The sequence below is a fragment of the Amblyomma americanum genome, chromosome 1, assembly GCF_052857255.1.
Source record: "Amblyomma americanum isolate KBUSLIRL-KWMA chromosome 1, ASM5285725v1, whole genome shotgun sequence".
Taxonomy (NCBI): domain Eukaryota; kingdom Metazoa; phylum Arthropoda; class Arachnida; order Ixodida; family Ixodidae; genus Amblyomma; species Amblyomma americanum.
The window spans coordinates 24,982,305-24,999,855 of record NC_135497.1 but is presented as its reverse complement, the minus strand read 5'-3'; the positions used below and the strand labels follow the sequence as shown (position 1 = coordinate 24,999,855).

General features: G+C 44.1%; 1 protein-coding gene across 1 annotated transcript; it reads left to right on the top strand.

Annotated features, from left to right (window-relative positions):
- Positions 1-200: 200 nt before the first annotated feature.
- On the top strand, positions 201-17,190 carry LOC144111744 (F-box/WD repeat-containing protein 4). The gene is made up of 8 exons (XM_077644870.1): positions 201-620; positions 893-991; positions 2,244-2,426; positions 2,578-2,716; positions 4,321-4,478; positions 6,936-7,079; positions 7,516-7,651; positions 16,797-17,190. The coding sequence occupies exons 1-8, from the start codon at positions 418-420 to the stop codon at positions 16,941-16,943; spliced, it is 1,209 nt and encodes a 402-aa protein (XP_077500996.1). The 5' UTR covers positions 201-417; the 3' UTR covers positions 16,944-17,190.
- Positions 17,191-17,551: the final 361 nt, after the last annotated feature.

Below are 17,551 nucleotides of genomic sequence, written 5' to 3'. Positions count from 1 at the left end.
TCTCTCTAACTGCCCAGTCTGCCCGTGATGGTGATTATCATCATCATCATTTAAAAAAAGTTATTGCGAAAGAAACGTAATATTTTGTAAACATAATATTTTGAAAAAATGCAAACAAAAAATAAATTGGTCATTAAGTTGAAGAAACTATGACTCAACTGATCCGCTATATTTTGCGTTGTTGACGACTTCCCGAAACGTGAGGCGCGAGAGGTCGTCAGGATCAGTCCCCGAAGGCCCCGTGGGGTGCAGGCGCGTTCGGAAAATTCGGAGTTTTGAAAATGTAAAATTTTTGTGTAACGTTTTTTTTTTTATTCAAGTTCGTAGGAAAATGAAAATCACGGGAACATACTTCGAATCAACGTCATCGCACACTAGCCCAGTTGGTGCGCTCGTGCGTTCGAACGCCGTTCAGAAATGTCTTGCTCGGACCCTATGTTCGTTCTGCTCCCACCTGATGTCCTATACGTTGTGTGCTCCTATTGCGATGTACGAACATTGGGGCGGCTTAGCTGCGTTTGTAAGCGATTCAACGCTTTCTTGAAGCATAGCTATGTCTGGAGCCGAAGGAGCAGGAACATTGTGGCTACGAACCAAACCGACAGGCGAATGCTTCAGCGGTAAGTCCGAACCTGGGGGGACCCCCTGGTACGGTCTGCGTAATTGGCTCCTCATCCCTATTCCTGCGTGTGGCTATGTGAACTCGCGCGCATAAAACATAGTGCCGTGTAACTTGCTTGAAATAAATGTGTAAGATTGACCGGCGGCGGGGCCGTTGCTGTCTGAAACGGTGCCCTAAACATGCTTTCATAGCAGAGCTTTTGGCTGCGCAATTTATCCGTGTAGCACTTGTCATCAAAGTAATTATAAAAATAACTGAATTTGCTTCCAGGTCTCGCCATCTGCTGGAGCCAGTGGAGAAGTGCTGGCAGTCGCTGCGATGGCAAACTGGACGCTACCATGAGCGGGTTCTCCTTCAGCACTACACGATGTAAGTTAAGCTGTTCGCGCCGATGCAGCTGCTGGATCGGTCACTTTAACAGTAAGCTGGATAGCGGTTAGCGTAGAGCTTACGCTGGTGCATGACGAAAGCTGTTTAAACGACGCGTTCTTTCGATGTATCTGCACGTGCATTGGTTCTTCAGACAAGCGGGCAGTGCTGGACTCGTTCTAATGAACGTTCTGTGAATCGGTCAGTGTGTGAAAGTGCATCTAAGAAGTTTTGAACCAAGCAAGGTTCACATTTGAGTGAGTCGGTAACAGTTTATGGTAAAGTGGCAATTGATGGCAAGTTGTACTCTGCGGCATGATGTAAAGTCATTGTTAAGTGTCGCACGCGGCATGACAAAAACAGGAAATACGGTTTAAAAACTCATAATGGAAATGTACAGCGCAAATACAGGCAAGGACACAAGAAAGAATGACGTGGAACACACGAGCGCTGTGTTCTGGAACATGGAACACACGAGCGCAGCGCTCGTGTGTTCCATGTCATTCTTTCTTGTGTCCTTGTCTGTATTTGCGCTGTACATTTCCATTATGAATCACCAACATGCCCAGTCTGCCACCTTGGTTAAAAAACGACAACCTCTTGCTTACCTGGTGAAATTTTAGTGCAGGCTGAACAGAATGGTGACAGAGTTTTATAGCAGAATTTCCCACATATTTTGTGTGCATCCTGAGGGCAACAAACACATCTTGCAAGTTGTTCGAGAGCAGTGACCAGGGTGTGTTTAGCAAAAATTCTTGGTTCTGGGTGCTGCCAGATTTGCAGCGCAAGTCAAGGCTGGATCTAGAACTACCTGAATATTAATTTGATGGAAACTGAAGTAAACTTCTGCAATAGATGTGTTTAACATTAGCTCAGATGTGTTTGAGTATGTATATTTAGCACCTTGATAACCAGATTCCTGCAATGCGCCACAGTGTTGCCATTGTTCTCCTCCTGAGCATGTTCCTTCTGTTCCTGTTCTGAGGTCATGGGATTGAGTCCTGGCAGTGGCAGCCATGTTTCAAGGGGGCAAAATGCAGAAGAGTTTGTGTACTGTGTGATGGCAGTGCATGTTAAAAACCCCAGGTGGTTGAAATTTGGAGCTTCACACTGCTTAGGGACATTAAATTTTGAATGCCATAGGGTCAGATTAACTGATTTAATTATTCATTTGTTACGTCACTGTTGCTAGCTAGGCAATTATGTCTTGCAAAATAAATTATGGCCATTGTTGTCTTTGCTTTTATTGTAGTTACATGCCATGGCTTCAGCTGGAACGTGATGCGCTGTGGTACAGCAAGGGAGCAGCTATCCTCAAGTTCAAACGACTGGCAGATGGGAGCCTCGGAGAAAACGTGTTGCTGACACTTCGTGGTCACGCAGATGACGTTGGCCGCTTTGTTTGCAAAAATGGGCTGGTGGTCAGCGGAGGGAAGTGAGTAGTAAATGTCCCTTGCTGATTCAGCAGCTTCTGTAATCATTTTCAGACCTTGTACCGCAGTACCTAGTCTGTAAAGTAGTTAGCCAGGTGTACAGCCTTGTTTTAAGGAAAGTGCTGTTCTTTACTTTTTCTATGTTTCTTTCAGTGATGGGTCCCTCTGCATCTGGACGGCAACTCAAGGACTGAGCGTACATAACCGTTGGCACTGCAACAGCAAAGCTATCAACAGTGTTGACTACAGTAATAACATTGTGGTTACTGGATCCCAAGACAGAACTGTCAAGGTACGAGAAACTTTTATGCTTGAACCATAAAAGCTTGCTTTGGTTTCATGGTCTGAGAATTTAGAGCTGGTCATCCACTTTCGTTTTTTTTTTCTTTGGTGGGGAGGGAGAATAAAATTTCCTCTCATGAGTCAGGTCTGTTTTTATTCCTGTGGCAACATGCACCTTGCCTTCTTACCACAGTTGAAGGAAGCCAACAGTCACCGAAGCCAATGAAAACATAAAGGAATGCATTTTTTTTTTCTAATTTGTAGTGTTTTTCAGGGGGAAATTAGCAGTGTAATCATTTTTTTACCTGACAGATAATTGATTAGAAAACAGAAGAAGAAAATAGCCACATGTCATCGGTGCAACCCAAACTCACGACCTCCGTATGCCATACGGTGCTCTACCAACTGAGCTATGGTGGCGGCTGTCTCAACCTTTTACTTTTGAGTGCATTCGTCTTGTATGTAACCTACCCTTTAGCGTTTATCAGCACCGCCCTTGTCCATAGTGGTGGGCGAAGAACATCCTCTAATACTGCAAGTGCCACCTGGAACGTGAACGAAAGGCGAGGGTGGCAGCTGTGCCAGAACCCCCTTGTGCTGCCTATGGCATCGAGACTGCCAGGACTGAGGCCCTTGTTAAGCTGTAGAACAAACAAGGGCAGGAACATAAGGGGGCTCATTACGACATACATTTGAAGGAAGCCATCACCCACCTAAATGAACGAAAGCCTAGAGGAATGTTGTTTGTAAAGTTAGTCTTTGTAAAAATGTAGAGGTCACCAATTTTGCTTCTGGGCCATGTAGTGAGGCTCTTGTAGCACTTCGGGAACTCCTAAGTTTCAAATCAGTGATGGCTCCCCTGACCCCCTATGAAATTGGAGCATTGCTGGAAGAGAACAAGCCACACTGCGTGTGCAAGAAACAGAATCAGTGGCGTGTGCATTTTTGACAAAGGCTGTACTTATAAGTTGGCATGCCTAGTGGCTTGTGATTTGCTGGTAGTCACATTGCTCGAAGTCCTTTTTTTTTTTGTTCTCCCTGTGGTAAACAAATTAGTGCTTTGCAGTTGTGTCACATCCCACAAGTGTTTGCTACTGTAACAGACCCTTCTTCTGTTTAGCTTCTGATTGTGCACATTTCTTGGTTCCCCTGCTTGTTGATCTTGTATTTTTTATGAGGAGGAGCGCCAGATTTATTTATTCGAGCTTGACATTGTGCATGGTGTCGCCATATTCACACTTTCTATGTCATGAAACACGAGATTTGGTTCACTTGTCTACTGCTTTAGGAATTGGCCATGCTGAGAAGCTCACTTCATTTCACCATAAGTACAAGTGAAGTGAAGCTTTCTGTGGTTGTGGCACAGGCCACAAAGCTCTGTAACCATTCATTTGAATTGAAGTGTCCCATTGTACCTATATATATTTGCATATTTCTGCAGATGCACAAGTAGTTCCTTAGCGGCCATTTTGCATTTTTTGCAAAGCCTTTTGTCGCGATTATCTTTATTCTATATCTTAGCATGAGAAGTTCATGTTCGTTGGCATGCAAATACAGCACTCACTTTTTCACTGGAGCATAACTCTTCAGACAGCTTGTGTTGCCCATGTGCAGGTGTGGACACTGAATGGAGGGTCATCAAGTCTGCGCTACACCATCCCCATCTGGGATCGTGTATGCTCGGTGGCATTGCATGAGTCTAACAGGATTTTGCTGACGGGTTCTGCTGGTTGTAACGGGATTGAACCACTTCAGGCCTTCGACTTGAGCTCGCAAGTTGCTTTTATTTTTTATTTCTGTCTATTTGTCTGTTTCAGTATTGTGTTTTCAAGAGACATGACCATTCTTTGGCTAAGTAGTAATATGAAAAATTGTGCATATATGCTTTGCCAGAGAGGTGTGACGCTGTGTAAGCATTCTGTTGTCTTACCCCGTGGTCAAGCTCACTTGGAAAACTTCCTTAGTCTTAATTGGCATTGGTTAGAGAGGGCTATACAGTAAATAAGAAAAACAGTGCTGAGTCCTGTCTTGGTTGACAATGGCACACAAAGAATTTTTAGAAGGGAATGCTTCTGTGCCTTTACAGTAAGTGTTGCTTACATTCCACTGATATTTGCTAACTGCAAACTTAAATTGCAAGGGGTGAGTTGTCACACTGTTAACAAATCATGTCGACAATATTATTCAAGTAGCAGCGTATTGTATAGCTCTGCGTAATCCCACTAGAGCAGAATGCAATGCTGTAAGACCTTTGTTGATTTATTACCGATTGATCTGCATATTCAAACAATTGTAACAGCTCATCAATCTTCCAAATACACTCACACACACACCAATAGGAAAGGGAAGTCAGATTGCACACAAAAGGGAATTCTCTTTTTACTTTCGCACTAAAGTTTAAAATTTCTCATTGGCATTATCTATCCAGAGGACAGCCGTTTAGAACAAAGCAAAATGAGAGCCTTATGCTCGTGTATGGATAAATCTTTCATTGAATGCGGATATAGTTTCCCCTTTTCATATTTTAGCTACCTGTACTGTACTATCGGCAGGAAAAGTTTTCTGGGCGTGATTTCTTGGAAAAACGTTTATTGTAGCTCCACCCCTGATGTTGCTACCAGAGGAAGGAGCATGTAGGCCTCCAGTACCTTTATATATTCCAGGCAATTGGCTTGCGTGTCTGCGCTGGAAGCAATTTTTTTCTGCACACCCACGTCCCGTAAACTTTTGTTGATGGTAGTACATATCGGAGTGCCTTGGCACTCACTGTCATATACGAGGACCTTCACGATTTTGTAGAGCAGTTATTTATACTCCCTTACACCAAGTGCACTAGAGTGAAGTTTGAAGTGCTGTTAAAAAATTATAACCAGATGGAGGCTGTGGTCAGTCCAACTGTACCAGAAGAAACCTGCAATAATTATCACTTTCCATCAAGCGACGGAATTCTGTTCATTTTAAAACATGACCTTTGAATAATTCAGCCATTTTTACTGCTTCTCTCAGACGAGAATGTGCATGGGTTAACTAGATGCTCTGTGCACCCGGCACAGGTACGACATACCACACTAAGTGGAATGAAATGGTTTCAGTAATGCAGAGAGGCTGTTTTCTCAGTGTGCTGAGGTTGTTGCTTATGCAGCATGCTTATTCACTTATTTTGGCTTTAGAAAGTGTAAAGTTCAAGTGGCAAAATTCACTAAGACAGCGCATGAAAACAAATGGAAAATGGCAGCTTTGGCTGTGATGAAAGTAAGATGTCACTTTTCTGGGCTCCCTTACAATGCCTGAGAACAAGTGTAGTGCTATGGTACACTTGCACAGCTGCCGCAGAGTAAAAGGGTCGTGTTGCACCTAACCTTTTTGTCTGACTTTAACCTTACTGTGAACCCCACATTAGCTGCCACATTTTTAATGGGGATTGGTGTAGTGGTTTGAGCAGCATACTCCTTTTCTGTTTGGTCAGCAAAAATCAACATCTTTGATCCTGTGCTTGTTTTGGCATTGCTCATGATGATTGCTAATGGCAACCACAGTCTTTTCTGATAAGATATCTTGCACCCTTTGGCCAGACATAGTTGTGCCATAAAACTTAGTGCAAGGAACTTGGATACGAAGGTGTGGGTGGTCACACTCAAACAATGAGATCATATTGAAAATACTTGGCCTCCAGATGCCTGTAGGTATCACAACTTGCTCTTTTGAATGTGTAAGCATCAGACATGTCAAAGCACTGCATAGTTATGAAATGTAGATGGTCAGAATAGTCCTGGAATGGACCTTATTGTGTTCGCAAAGCTTGTTCAGTCCATGAAGACCTAGACTTTCGCTAAAACATTTTTTGTTCGTGCTTGGATACATCTGAATGCACTGAATAAAATGCCCATACAAAACCATGGTGAGTGGAGCTAGTGTTGTGCATCAGCATAATGCTCGGCACCTGCTATGCTTACTCTCCTCCTTTTACTTACGTCTTTCCTGGGGTGCATTGTACATATTAGCTGCTGGTATGGCTGTACATGGGAACCTCTGTGCAGGTAACTGAGTTATATATTTCATGGTAAGAGAGAACTGCCTCTCACCCCTTTCATAGTTCCCACTTACTTCCATCAGCACATCGGTCTCCAGCAGAACCGCAGTTCAGAGTTGTTGCTGCAAGTAGTGCAGCTGCTTGTGAGTGCAGTATTACTGTCTCTCATTTATATGTATATGTTGCATTTATTGTGTAGCGGATCTCGTGTTGCCATATTGGGGACAAATCACCGCAACGGTGCTGGTGTGCTGCATGTCTACCCTGAGTCGCCAACGGAGGTGCTATCCTGTGGATACGACACATTCATCCGCCTTTGGGACATGCGGTGTCCTACCAGATGGTGATTTCACATTTGACTATGTACAGGCTGAAATTTTGGTACCAGCATAGCTGCAGGTAGACTGCATGTCAGATTTTCCAAGGCACTTAAATGGGCTAGTTTGCTGGCTTTGCACTTACCTTGTCGATGCATTCTAGAAGAGAATCTTCTTTGTGTACTTTGCATCTAACATTGTGAAAGGCTAGTGGTCATACAGATTCATGCATGACGTGCAATTTTGCAATTGTGTAAAATCAAAAGATAAGTTACTGCTTTGGCACTATTTCATTATTGATGAAGACATACTGAATGTTCTGATGGTCGTTAGGGCAGTTCTCTGCTGGACTCTGAAGGTGCCAGTCATTGTGCACTTTTCTATAGTAAACTATTTTTTTCAGAAGCAACAAAAAATTTTCATGGCCACATGTGCTTGCTAAGACAAACTGTAATGTTGCAGTGTTTCTTCTTGGGAAGACCCCCACGACTCTGCTGTCTACTGTCTTGCCACGGACCACAATGTGACTGTGCTGAGTGGCACCAGTCGTTATGGTGTGGTGCGACTCTGGGACAAGCGCATGACCTCACCAGTTAAGGTTGGTATGACTAGCATGAAGCCTCTGCAGCTTTTCAGTGGTAGCTTGAAGTGCTGAACCTGTTCAATGTGTCCCAGCTAGAGTGACAAACTTTTTCATCAAACTTATTTCGTACAAGTTATTTAGACCTTAACACTAATGCTATGTTAATAGTCATTATAGTTGAAAAACTTAAGATCTCTGGACATTGAGGAACTAGGTACCATCTGTCACGTGGGCACGATGGCCATGGGCCATCCTGCCCATGGCCAGAGTGGGCATGGGGCCTTATGGCAGTGCAGTGGTCACAGCAGTGTGCGGATTTTGAGGTCAGACAGGTTGAAGATGAATTCTGTTGTATTGAGCGCCATAGGAAACAAAATGGACCAAGCCATTTTGCCATGAGACAGCTACTTTCGTATTTCAGATGCACACCGGGAACTTTTGTGACATACAGTGCACATTGGTTGAGCCTGACTAGTGAACACAATTGATGTGACTTTAATCTGGGCCTTAACTGGCACATGAGTAGTGCATGAGGCAAAGAACGGGGAAGCAGTGCTCTCATACTACTACAGGCATGTTCTGTAAACACCAATTCGGTCTGCCAATGCGGTGCTGTCTGTGTCACACTGCGCTGACATGAATAGTAGGCAGACTACCGACATTGGCACCATATTGCGAGCAAGACGGCAGTTGGCCAATGGTCCGCCAACTTGCATGTCACACTAGCAAAACAACCTGCGAAACCTACATCCGACTCGATCCTCTTTCGTTATCACTTTCCTTCCTTTATTTCTACTGTTCCTCTCCCTTAACATATTACTTTATTATTTTCTGCTATACAGAATTGTTTTTAATAAATTGCACCATAATAAAACAAACAACCACCTTACCAGTCACGATTATGAGCCTAGATTGAGTGCCACCCAGTACTGGCAGCACTAGTTGCTGGGTCAGAAAGGCACAGCTGAATAAAAGCAGTCACCCTCAGCTAAACAAGGAGAGGGGAGATGTTAAAGACTAAAATTTTTTTTTTTTTTTAAGTAGAAACTTTCTTTAGTGGGCTCGAACCAGTGTCCTCCAAGTTGAGCCCACTATAATACCCACTGTGCCGCAGAACATAGATTTGATCTACAGCATGAGAAGTGTAGATACGGTTCTCAGCTGATGTGTTCTTTTTCTGAAGTGTGAAATTCACAACGGCAGTAGGTGCTTGCTGCTAACTGTAGACTGAAACATCTCTTAAGCTTGCTGGGTGTGTACTGCTGATCTTTTGAATCTTACTGTGTAGTGCAGTAATTGTAGAACCTTCGCCAGTTTTCATAGGGCCAGCCACGGAGCCAACTGTTGGTTCCGCTCTCTTCATGCGCACAATTCTTGTCACACATTGAGTTATGCCAAAAACATTCCTTGCGTGATGCATCTCATGCGTTGAAATTGGCCTGTGAAACAGCGACGCACATAATTCCCTAGCAACTAAACATTTTAGGACTGTAAACACTTCTGAAGTGGAGGAGGATAGAGCAGCTCTTTGCTGGCTCGGGTTAAAAACACTGAAGGATACTGAACGATGCAGGCGCTCTTTTCCCCTTTTTTTCCCCGTGCAGTAGATTATTGCTTTTTCGTCACTCCTAGATCACTCCTTTCATTCTTTTTGCACTTTTCTGTTTTTGCACTTCGGAAATGCGCCAAGGTAGCATGTCATGGTCACTGCTTCGACGCGCACTACTAACACATATTTTGTTAAAATTTTGGGCCTTCCAATACCTCCTGTATCTTTTCGAATACAACTTTCAAACCTTGCCGATGGCTATTGTATGTTTCACATCCCAGATCTTCATCTAGCGACATACCACTTGTCTTGTGTGGACAATGCTTCCGTGGTCATTTTGCCTACATGCGACAGCCTTGGGCACTTTTTCGCTGCAGTTTGCATGTAGGCAGCAGATTATGGGATGCTATGCATCAAGTATACAACAAGGTATGCAGAATCTGGTTCGTGTTTGGTGAATGTTTTCGCTCGATGGCTGATCTCATGAAGACCCGGTCACCGATGGTCGTCAGACTGGTTTTGTCTGTGTTGTCGGGCTCAAGGCTCAAAGCATGTCACACTGCGAAGACATCTGGTCTTCTGCCGTGTTGGTGTCGTCGTTGGCCTAGAGTAATAGCTTGGTCTGCCAGACACGGTCTGCTGACAGATTGACCAATCATCTGCGTCATGTCATGCTAGTCTGACAGAGCATTCTGCAGTGGTAACTCTCCAGCCGCAATTTAGATAGCCAAAGTGCACCTTAGATGTGGTTTGCATGGAGAGAATATATAATCAAATGCATGTTGTTACACAGGTAGAGTGAAGCTGCATGCGTTCAAGCATGCTTATTTGTGAAAGCTCGTTTTGAGAGACTCAAAATTTCCAGTTGACGCGAGAAAAAACTAAACTTGGCTTTGTGCAGAAAAAATGCAAGTCCTGATTTCTCTAGTAGGTAAAAGAAGAGCGATCAGAAGCCGGCAGATATCTTTTCCAATTTAAGGAGATACCCATGCTTATGCAAAGGTTTTAGAAAAACTGATAGATTTTTATGCTTTTCTAGTGTGTCTACCTGCTTTTGTGGGTTGTCCAGTGGACGCTGGAAGCTGAAAATAACTAAAGTTGACTTTGCATTACAAATAATATTTGTGATGAAAAGCTATCCTTAGTGCATTTCGCATTTCACGCGTGCATGCACACATGCACACTCTCTGGCTTGCTCGCTCGCTTGTAGGACGTACAATTGATTTATTTTTGGCTCCTCCACATACTTGCCATATATACTCGTGTAAGGGCTGCACTCCCAACTTCGCAGCCAGTAATTCGAAAAAAAAATAGAATTGTGTCATGTATACATAATTTTGCCCACATGGTACACTCCGATGGGAGCTAACAGATAACTGCCTGTGGCACTTGGTATGACCACGGATGCATTGTCCTGCACGCCGGACTCCACCTGGAGCCACAAACACTTGGTGCTTCAACGCTTCTAACTTGTGCGCTCTGCATTTGCACCAGAAAGGACAAAGCATTATCCCGCGAGAAAGCTAGAAGGGAGCGCACCCACGCTAGGCTTGAGCACCGGTGGAATATGTGCTGCAATACTGCGTCATTTGTCCAGTGTCACTAGGCCTAGCACACTTCGCTCAAAGCCGTAGTGAAGTTGCTTCAAGTCTAGTGCCAGTTTATCATCAAAGGTCTAAGCTTGTTATCTGTTTACTATCACACAATAACCTCACATTAAAATGAACACATTATTTATTTCTGCATGGCCTTCGACAAAGAAGCACACTGAAAAGCAGGCCTGGCTTAACCATATTGTGTGTCACTGTTGTAAGAAATGGAATACATTGCTGCATCATGAAATTCTGTGGCACAGTGAAAACTATAGACCTTCACACGTTGACACCACGAAGGTGCAGTGGTGCTGGCATCAGTAGCAGCTTTTGTACTGTTGGCAAAACAGGTTCTGCCTGCCTGTGCCTACCACAGTTACTGCTGGGGCTTCACAACTGGTAGTTTGCATAACATGTGCCCACATGCATTAGGAGCAGCACATATTGCATCTCTGTGGGATGGAAAGCACAGAAATGCACAGGAGGGAAGGTTAGTGAGCTTCCGTGTGTTTCTTGTTGATGAATGGTGCATTAAGCAGTTGATCAGTCATATGTTTAGGGGAAACCCCCAGGGTAGAGTTTATTTGTAATAAAGGAGTAATTACTCATTGGCATCCACCCAAGCGCAGCCAAACTGCTACAGTGGAAAGCTATACAGCTTTCTCAGAAACCTCGTGGTCCCGGGTTCGAACCCCAGACCAGGACTAATTTGTCTTTAACTGCGAAGCTTCTGATCAAGCTTTCCTTTGTAGCCGTATGGCTGCGCTCGGGTGGATGCCAATGAATAATTACTCCCTTATTATAAGCAGTTGATCGTAGCAGTGAAATGGAGAGTCTGGGTTTGACTGCTGGCTTTTATCAGTCGTGGGAAACCTTTTGTAATGTGGAAACTATTACACTGCTTAGCTGATACATGAGCATAATATGCTTACTGCACAAAAAAAAAAACACGTAGATTTAGTTGTGTTTGTAGAACATGGTTGTCACCCAGAAGTTTTGGTGTGCATCGTGGAATGCTTTCTCTCATGCTTATTAAGACGTTTTAATATGTGCAGAAATCGCTGTGTTCATGCAATATCATATTTACTTTGTACTATTTCTCTTTGGGTTAGGCAGTTTAGTAGGGGGAAGCAAGTGGGGCCATGTCTACTAGATTTTTTTTGATTTTTTTTTATTCGAAAATGAAACTGAGCACAATTCAATATGTACAATAATAACTGGACCCATAGCCAGGGGCTAGTTTCGGGTCCAACACAATACAATACAACATATTTGCAGCACGCGGAAACGAACATTTCTATTCCTAAAATGAAAATTGTGGATTGAAAGATTGTGTCACTAACAAAGCTACATTGGTATGACTGGCATAGAATATTTCAGCATGTGCAAAAAAGCAGCACAGGCACGCTAGCTGTCATTGCGCGGTGTCATTTGTCACTATTTCATAGAATGGCGTGTACAGACAGCCACTAACGTGCACTATATGAGTTGCAGGGCTTTTTTTTTTTTTCACATTGCGTGACAGTGGCAGGCACGAAATGCCATAAAGCAAACAGAAATTAGTATGAGGACGTCTAGCCACATCCACAGCATGTGGCTTAGGTGAGTGGCAATCTTAGAGTTAAGCTACTGCGTCCTCTTCAAACAACTGCATTGCTCGTTGGCATATTCATGAGGTTAAAGCAGGCGAACCAACAGACTCCATTAAGCAAAGCACCGTAGTGGAAATATGTAGACTAATGTTGGCTGCCTCAGATTGAACATGCTTAAAAATCTGAACACGGAGCCTTACTGCATTTGAGTACCGTGAAAACTGGCTGCAGACTTCGCAGCAGTGCACCAGAAGGCTGGCTACTACAGTGTGTCACACACTGGTAATTTAAATAAATGGCTCTTGTTGAAATTGACAGCTACAGCTGTAGCTTATGCTTTCTGCTTAAAGTACAAGGCCACTTTCTGGGAAAAAAAATTTTCAATAGCAGATACAGACAGCAAATTAGTGGTCCATCTTAAAAAGCAGTCATAACTTTAATTTAGTTGATTACAAAGGAAATTGCTTTTTCAGTTACATGCATAAAGACATCGAGCCAAAATAGTTATCAGGAATCGTCATTGAAAAACAACTGAAAATTGGTTTTTGGCGAAAGGAAATGGTGCAGCAGTATCTGTCTAGCATATCGGGGGACACCTGAACCGCACCGTAAGGGAAAGGATAATGGAGGGACTAAGAGAATAAAGCAAGAAAAAGGTGCTGTTGTGGAGGGCTCCGGAGTAATTTCGACCACCTGGGGATCTTTAATGTGCACTGACATCGCACAGCACATGGGCGCCTTAGCGTTTCGCCTCCATCGAAACGCGGTCCGGTTCGAACCCGGGTCGTCATTTTGTTATCATGGAATTACCGAAAACAGTGGTTTCGTATAAGTGTCTTGTGAGTAAAAGTGCAGCAATAACAAATTGTTGCATGCTTTCACTTAGTGTGGTAAAAACAACAAAAAAAGATTGGAAAATATTAGATGCCATAAAGCAGTCTCCAGGAAGGTTAAAATCCACCATCTTTGTAGCTCAGGCTCGTCTCCTCCTTAGTCATGCTCTTGGTTCTATGGCAGCTTGCTTTTATTTTCTCACAGTTTTTGCAGTATCATTAGACTGACGGGAGGATTTGCAGGTACACTGTTGGTCACCTGTCAGGCAGTGTGTGCAGACCAGGTTTGATCCAGTGTGCTTCAGGATGCCTAGCCTCTCTGTTGCCATTGTTGAAGTGACACACGGCATCATGCAAACCAAACTGCTGTGTTGATGGGCAGACATAACCAACCCATTTGTTCATAACGTTGTGTGTCTCTCCTTTGAGTGTTTTGTTGTTACATTCTGAAACTGAAAAATAAGAAAAAACTAATGCTGCAAAAATTAGAGAATTCTTTTGCAAAACTTTGTTTTGGCTTCAAGAGACTTAGGCTACAACTTTGGAGTGGTGTTCATTGCAATTTTTTCAGAAATAAATGGTATTTTGATGAAACAAAATTATAAAACTGACCTCTTTTCGCAGATGCTGAGCCTTCAAAGTAGCCTCATATCTTAACTCCGTCTACATAAACAGTACGCTATGCCAAAATCCAATGTTCATCCCAATCTAGAATGCACTTCATCTGTATGGACAGCTTATCAAAATTATCTAACCTGCATGTTGGATTGGAAGCCATCCAAAATAGGGCTGCATGGTTTATTACTTGAATCTGCAGAAGAAATTAGTGTAACACCGATCAATTGTGACATTTCACTCGAATCATTGGATAGGTGTCGCATTTTTACCGCACACACTAAAGGGTAATATTGAGTCGGCCTAGACTGCTAGGTTAGCGTCACTTGATAGCAATGCATTCTTACCGGAAACACAGCTTTTATAAGCCTGAAAATTGCGGAAAAGCAAATGCGCATGGCGCCACCACGTGCGGATTTGTACAACTGTGGCTGGTGGCCTATTTATGCCTTCTCGAACGCCGATTCACCATCAATGAGCAGTTACCATCGAAATGCAAGGAAAGCGCGGCTGAGCATAGCCAAGAATGCAAAGTTTCACAACGTAAAACTCTTAGGCGATCATCGGTGAATTATCTGAATGCATTAAAATTTTCCGTTGGTGCCGATTCTGTTGTAGCTCCGCATTAAGGGTACGACGCGATAGCGTTAATTGGTCAGTGCCCATATATGCGGAATTGGTCATTCTTTACTTTAAACTCATAGATCACTGGGAGTCCTCATACCACTCCTGGCACAGTGGTGCAGCAGTTAAGCAATGCGCCACTGCCCTGGCAGGCGTCTAGCACAGTCACCAGTGGGGCTTGCGAGACCCGAGGTTGTGCAAACTCTCGCAACCAATCATTTGCCACTGCCAGGTTGGGATGACATCCACTTGCAGATCCTTCTGATGCCAACTGGTTAAAACAATGCAGTAGAAGTGATGGAGAGAAAGGCTAGAGTAGACGCAAAGATGGACACGCTGAATCTTTTGCCTCGCATTCTGTGCGCTCAGGCTGCGTGTGGCCATTGTACGCAACAAGTTGAGAATTTCAAGCGTTGAACGGCATTCACTGTATAGTACTTGTTAGGTGGCTGGTGAAAAGGTTTCGTTCTCACTTTATTCGTTGAATCGGTTACTTTGTGCAGGCGGTGGGCATTCTGAAATTGCAAAGTTTTGTTTTTTTTTAGTATGCGCTCATGCAGATGCGCATGCATGGTCGTCGTCAACGTGTGAAGCACAATGCGAGCGCGTGGTCTTCCTTTTTTTTTTTTTTTCACTAGTGCCGTGTGGAAAGGTAATATGTTTCGAGATGTGCTGAATAAATGCTGGCGGTTTAGCATTGCTAAGCACAAAATATTGTGTGAAAGCAGGTGGACACCACCACCACATATTTGAAAGCGTGGTTGAGGCGTCCACTGACCCAGGGAGCCAGTTGCCTATGCGCCTTTCCTTTCTTCAAAATTAGCAGAGTCCAAAACGTCAATGCCAGCACCAGTGAACTCAATGTACGCCAGTGGCCTATTGCTCCAGAGCTGTGTTTCTGCCAAAACATTGTCAACGCAAACGCAAGCAGCACACATCTCTGTCACTACCACTGTTCGATTGAGGTGTGCGCTGACCCAGGGAGCCAGTTATGCACGTTTCCTTTCCTTTCATGACTTTTGCACACAGATGGAAGTTGATGAAGACGACGTGCAGTGCACAGCACCAGTGTGTGGCAGTTTAACACGAGGCGTGATCGGCTGCAGTGATAGCATAGTGTTCTTGTGGAGTGGCCAGCGAAGCTGATCTGTTCACGCCGCCACGGGTTCGAAATGCAGGCGTGGCAATATTTATTTTATTTATGCAGGTATAGAGGCTTCAGACACATCTCTCCTTTTTTCAGGATTGCTATTGAAATAGTGCTTTCGCACCAAAACATTTTAGAAGCTCCACGTACATGCACCATCACCTCTCAGTTGGCTTTTTAAAGAAAACTTCCAAGCGCTGGTTATCATGCATGTATGTAATGTGCTCGTCCTATACAGCAAAACTGTAGCAAACAGATGCATTATGCAGCTAAATTGTTGTTACCGGTACACATCCTTCCATGAGAAAAACGTTCAACCAGCTGACGTGTGTTCAAGCTTATGCATGCATTCCCTGCCTGTCTACAGTTCGGCGGAACATACCTGGATTCTTTTCTGCTCACAACCTACAGGAATAAATTCACAAACATAGAAATGGCAGCGACCATAGTAGAGGTGATCAAAGGGTCTTCTGCGATCATACTTACTGCGCAGTTACATGCGATAATCGACAGCACAGCCCACGTGCAGTTATTCACAGAGATGTGGTGCTGAATGATACGTTAGAGCACATGTACACTTCAGGACTGCTTACAATGCACCGAAGCTCGCACGCTCGCGTCACAGTTGCAGATGTACAGTGTTGTGCATTTTTACCGATAGTAGCGACTTTTCTCCCCTTAACCGCTGGCTTGTTCGCGGTGGAACTGTGCACAGAGTTTGCACATTGCTGTAACTTTTGCTTGGGTCGGCCACGCATGGTGCAAACCCGTGCGCGGGAGAGACTGCAGCATGGAACACAGAATGACATTCTGCCTAGCTAGTTGGTGTGGTTCCATTTGTGGGGCCAGCTTGACCAATGGGACGTAGGGAGACACACAGGAGACGTACAGAACACACTGCTCTTTTCAGAGCCTTCTGTGTGTGTGTCCCTACATCCTATCGTTCAAGCTGGGCTATTTCGATGTTCTCTTGCCGCAGCCTTACTTTGGGAGCCGTTCGAATTAACCAGCCAGCAACAGGAAAGGGCACGTTCACATGAAAGATGCTTACTTCACGAGACCGTTTCAGTCTGCTTGACTGCCACATGTACAGGAAAGTCTGCCATTTACAGGATATGCACTTGATTGTGTTGCCATGATTAGCGTTTATTTGCTTGTCGGGCCCAGCCTTTTGCTACTACTGAAGCAGAGCATTTTGTTCTTTGCAGATGTATTATGTTGGCAGAGGAAACAGCCCAGTCTATTCATTGGCATTTGACCCTTGTTACATGTATGTGGCCCTCGACCGGTCCCTCAACATGCTGTCCTTCACGGGTTCTTCGTGGACTCCCCAAGCCACCAACGAAGTGTTCTAGTCTACTGTCTTTCAAGGACAGCCTCTGGAAGTGAGCCCACAACTAGTGCGCCATGTGCTTTGTCTCAGATTGCCCGTCCATATGTGCTTTGTTGCAGGAGCAGAGCAGGGGACTGTTGCAAGGTGGAGGGCACAGAGCTCGGGAGAGGAGCTTACTGCTATCCACTGGCATGCTCTGATGGCAAGCACCTCAGCAGCATCTTCATTGTTGTCTTTCTTCTAAATAAAGCACCCGTCTGTACTACAGAGCTTCAGTGCATGTGAAAAGTTTTTGCAGGTTGCCAGAAGCGCAACTGTACAGCATGAGTGTTCCGTCTCTAAGGAAGCATAAATGGTGTGTTCCCAAGGAACGTGTAGAGAAAATGCAGCTTCCACATTACATTAAGGTCTCTTGGAATTCGCCTGCATAATACACTGTAGGGTGAAACAACAAAACATGGGCAGGCACCAGTTCTATGTTGTACCAAAACTGGAAGGAAGTTTTTTTTTTGTTGCAAATGCCTCCCCCTGGAATTTAAATGACTGCTTTTGCACAGTGTGAGGAGACTCCATGGCATGACACTATTGAGAATGGCCAGCTAAATTCATAAGCACACACTGTCTTGTGTC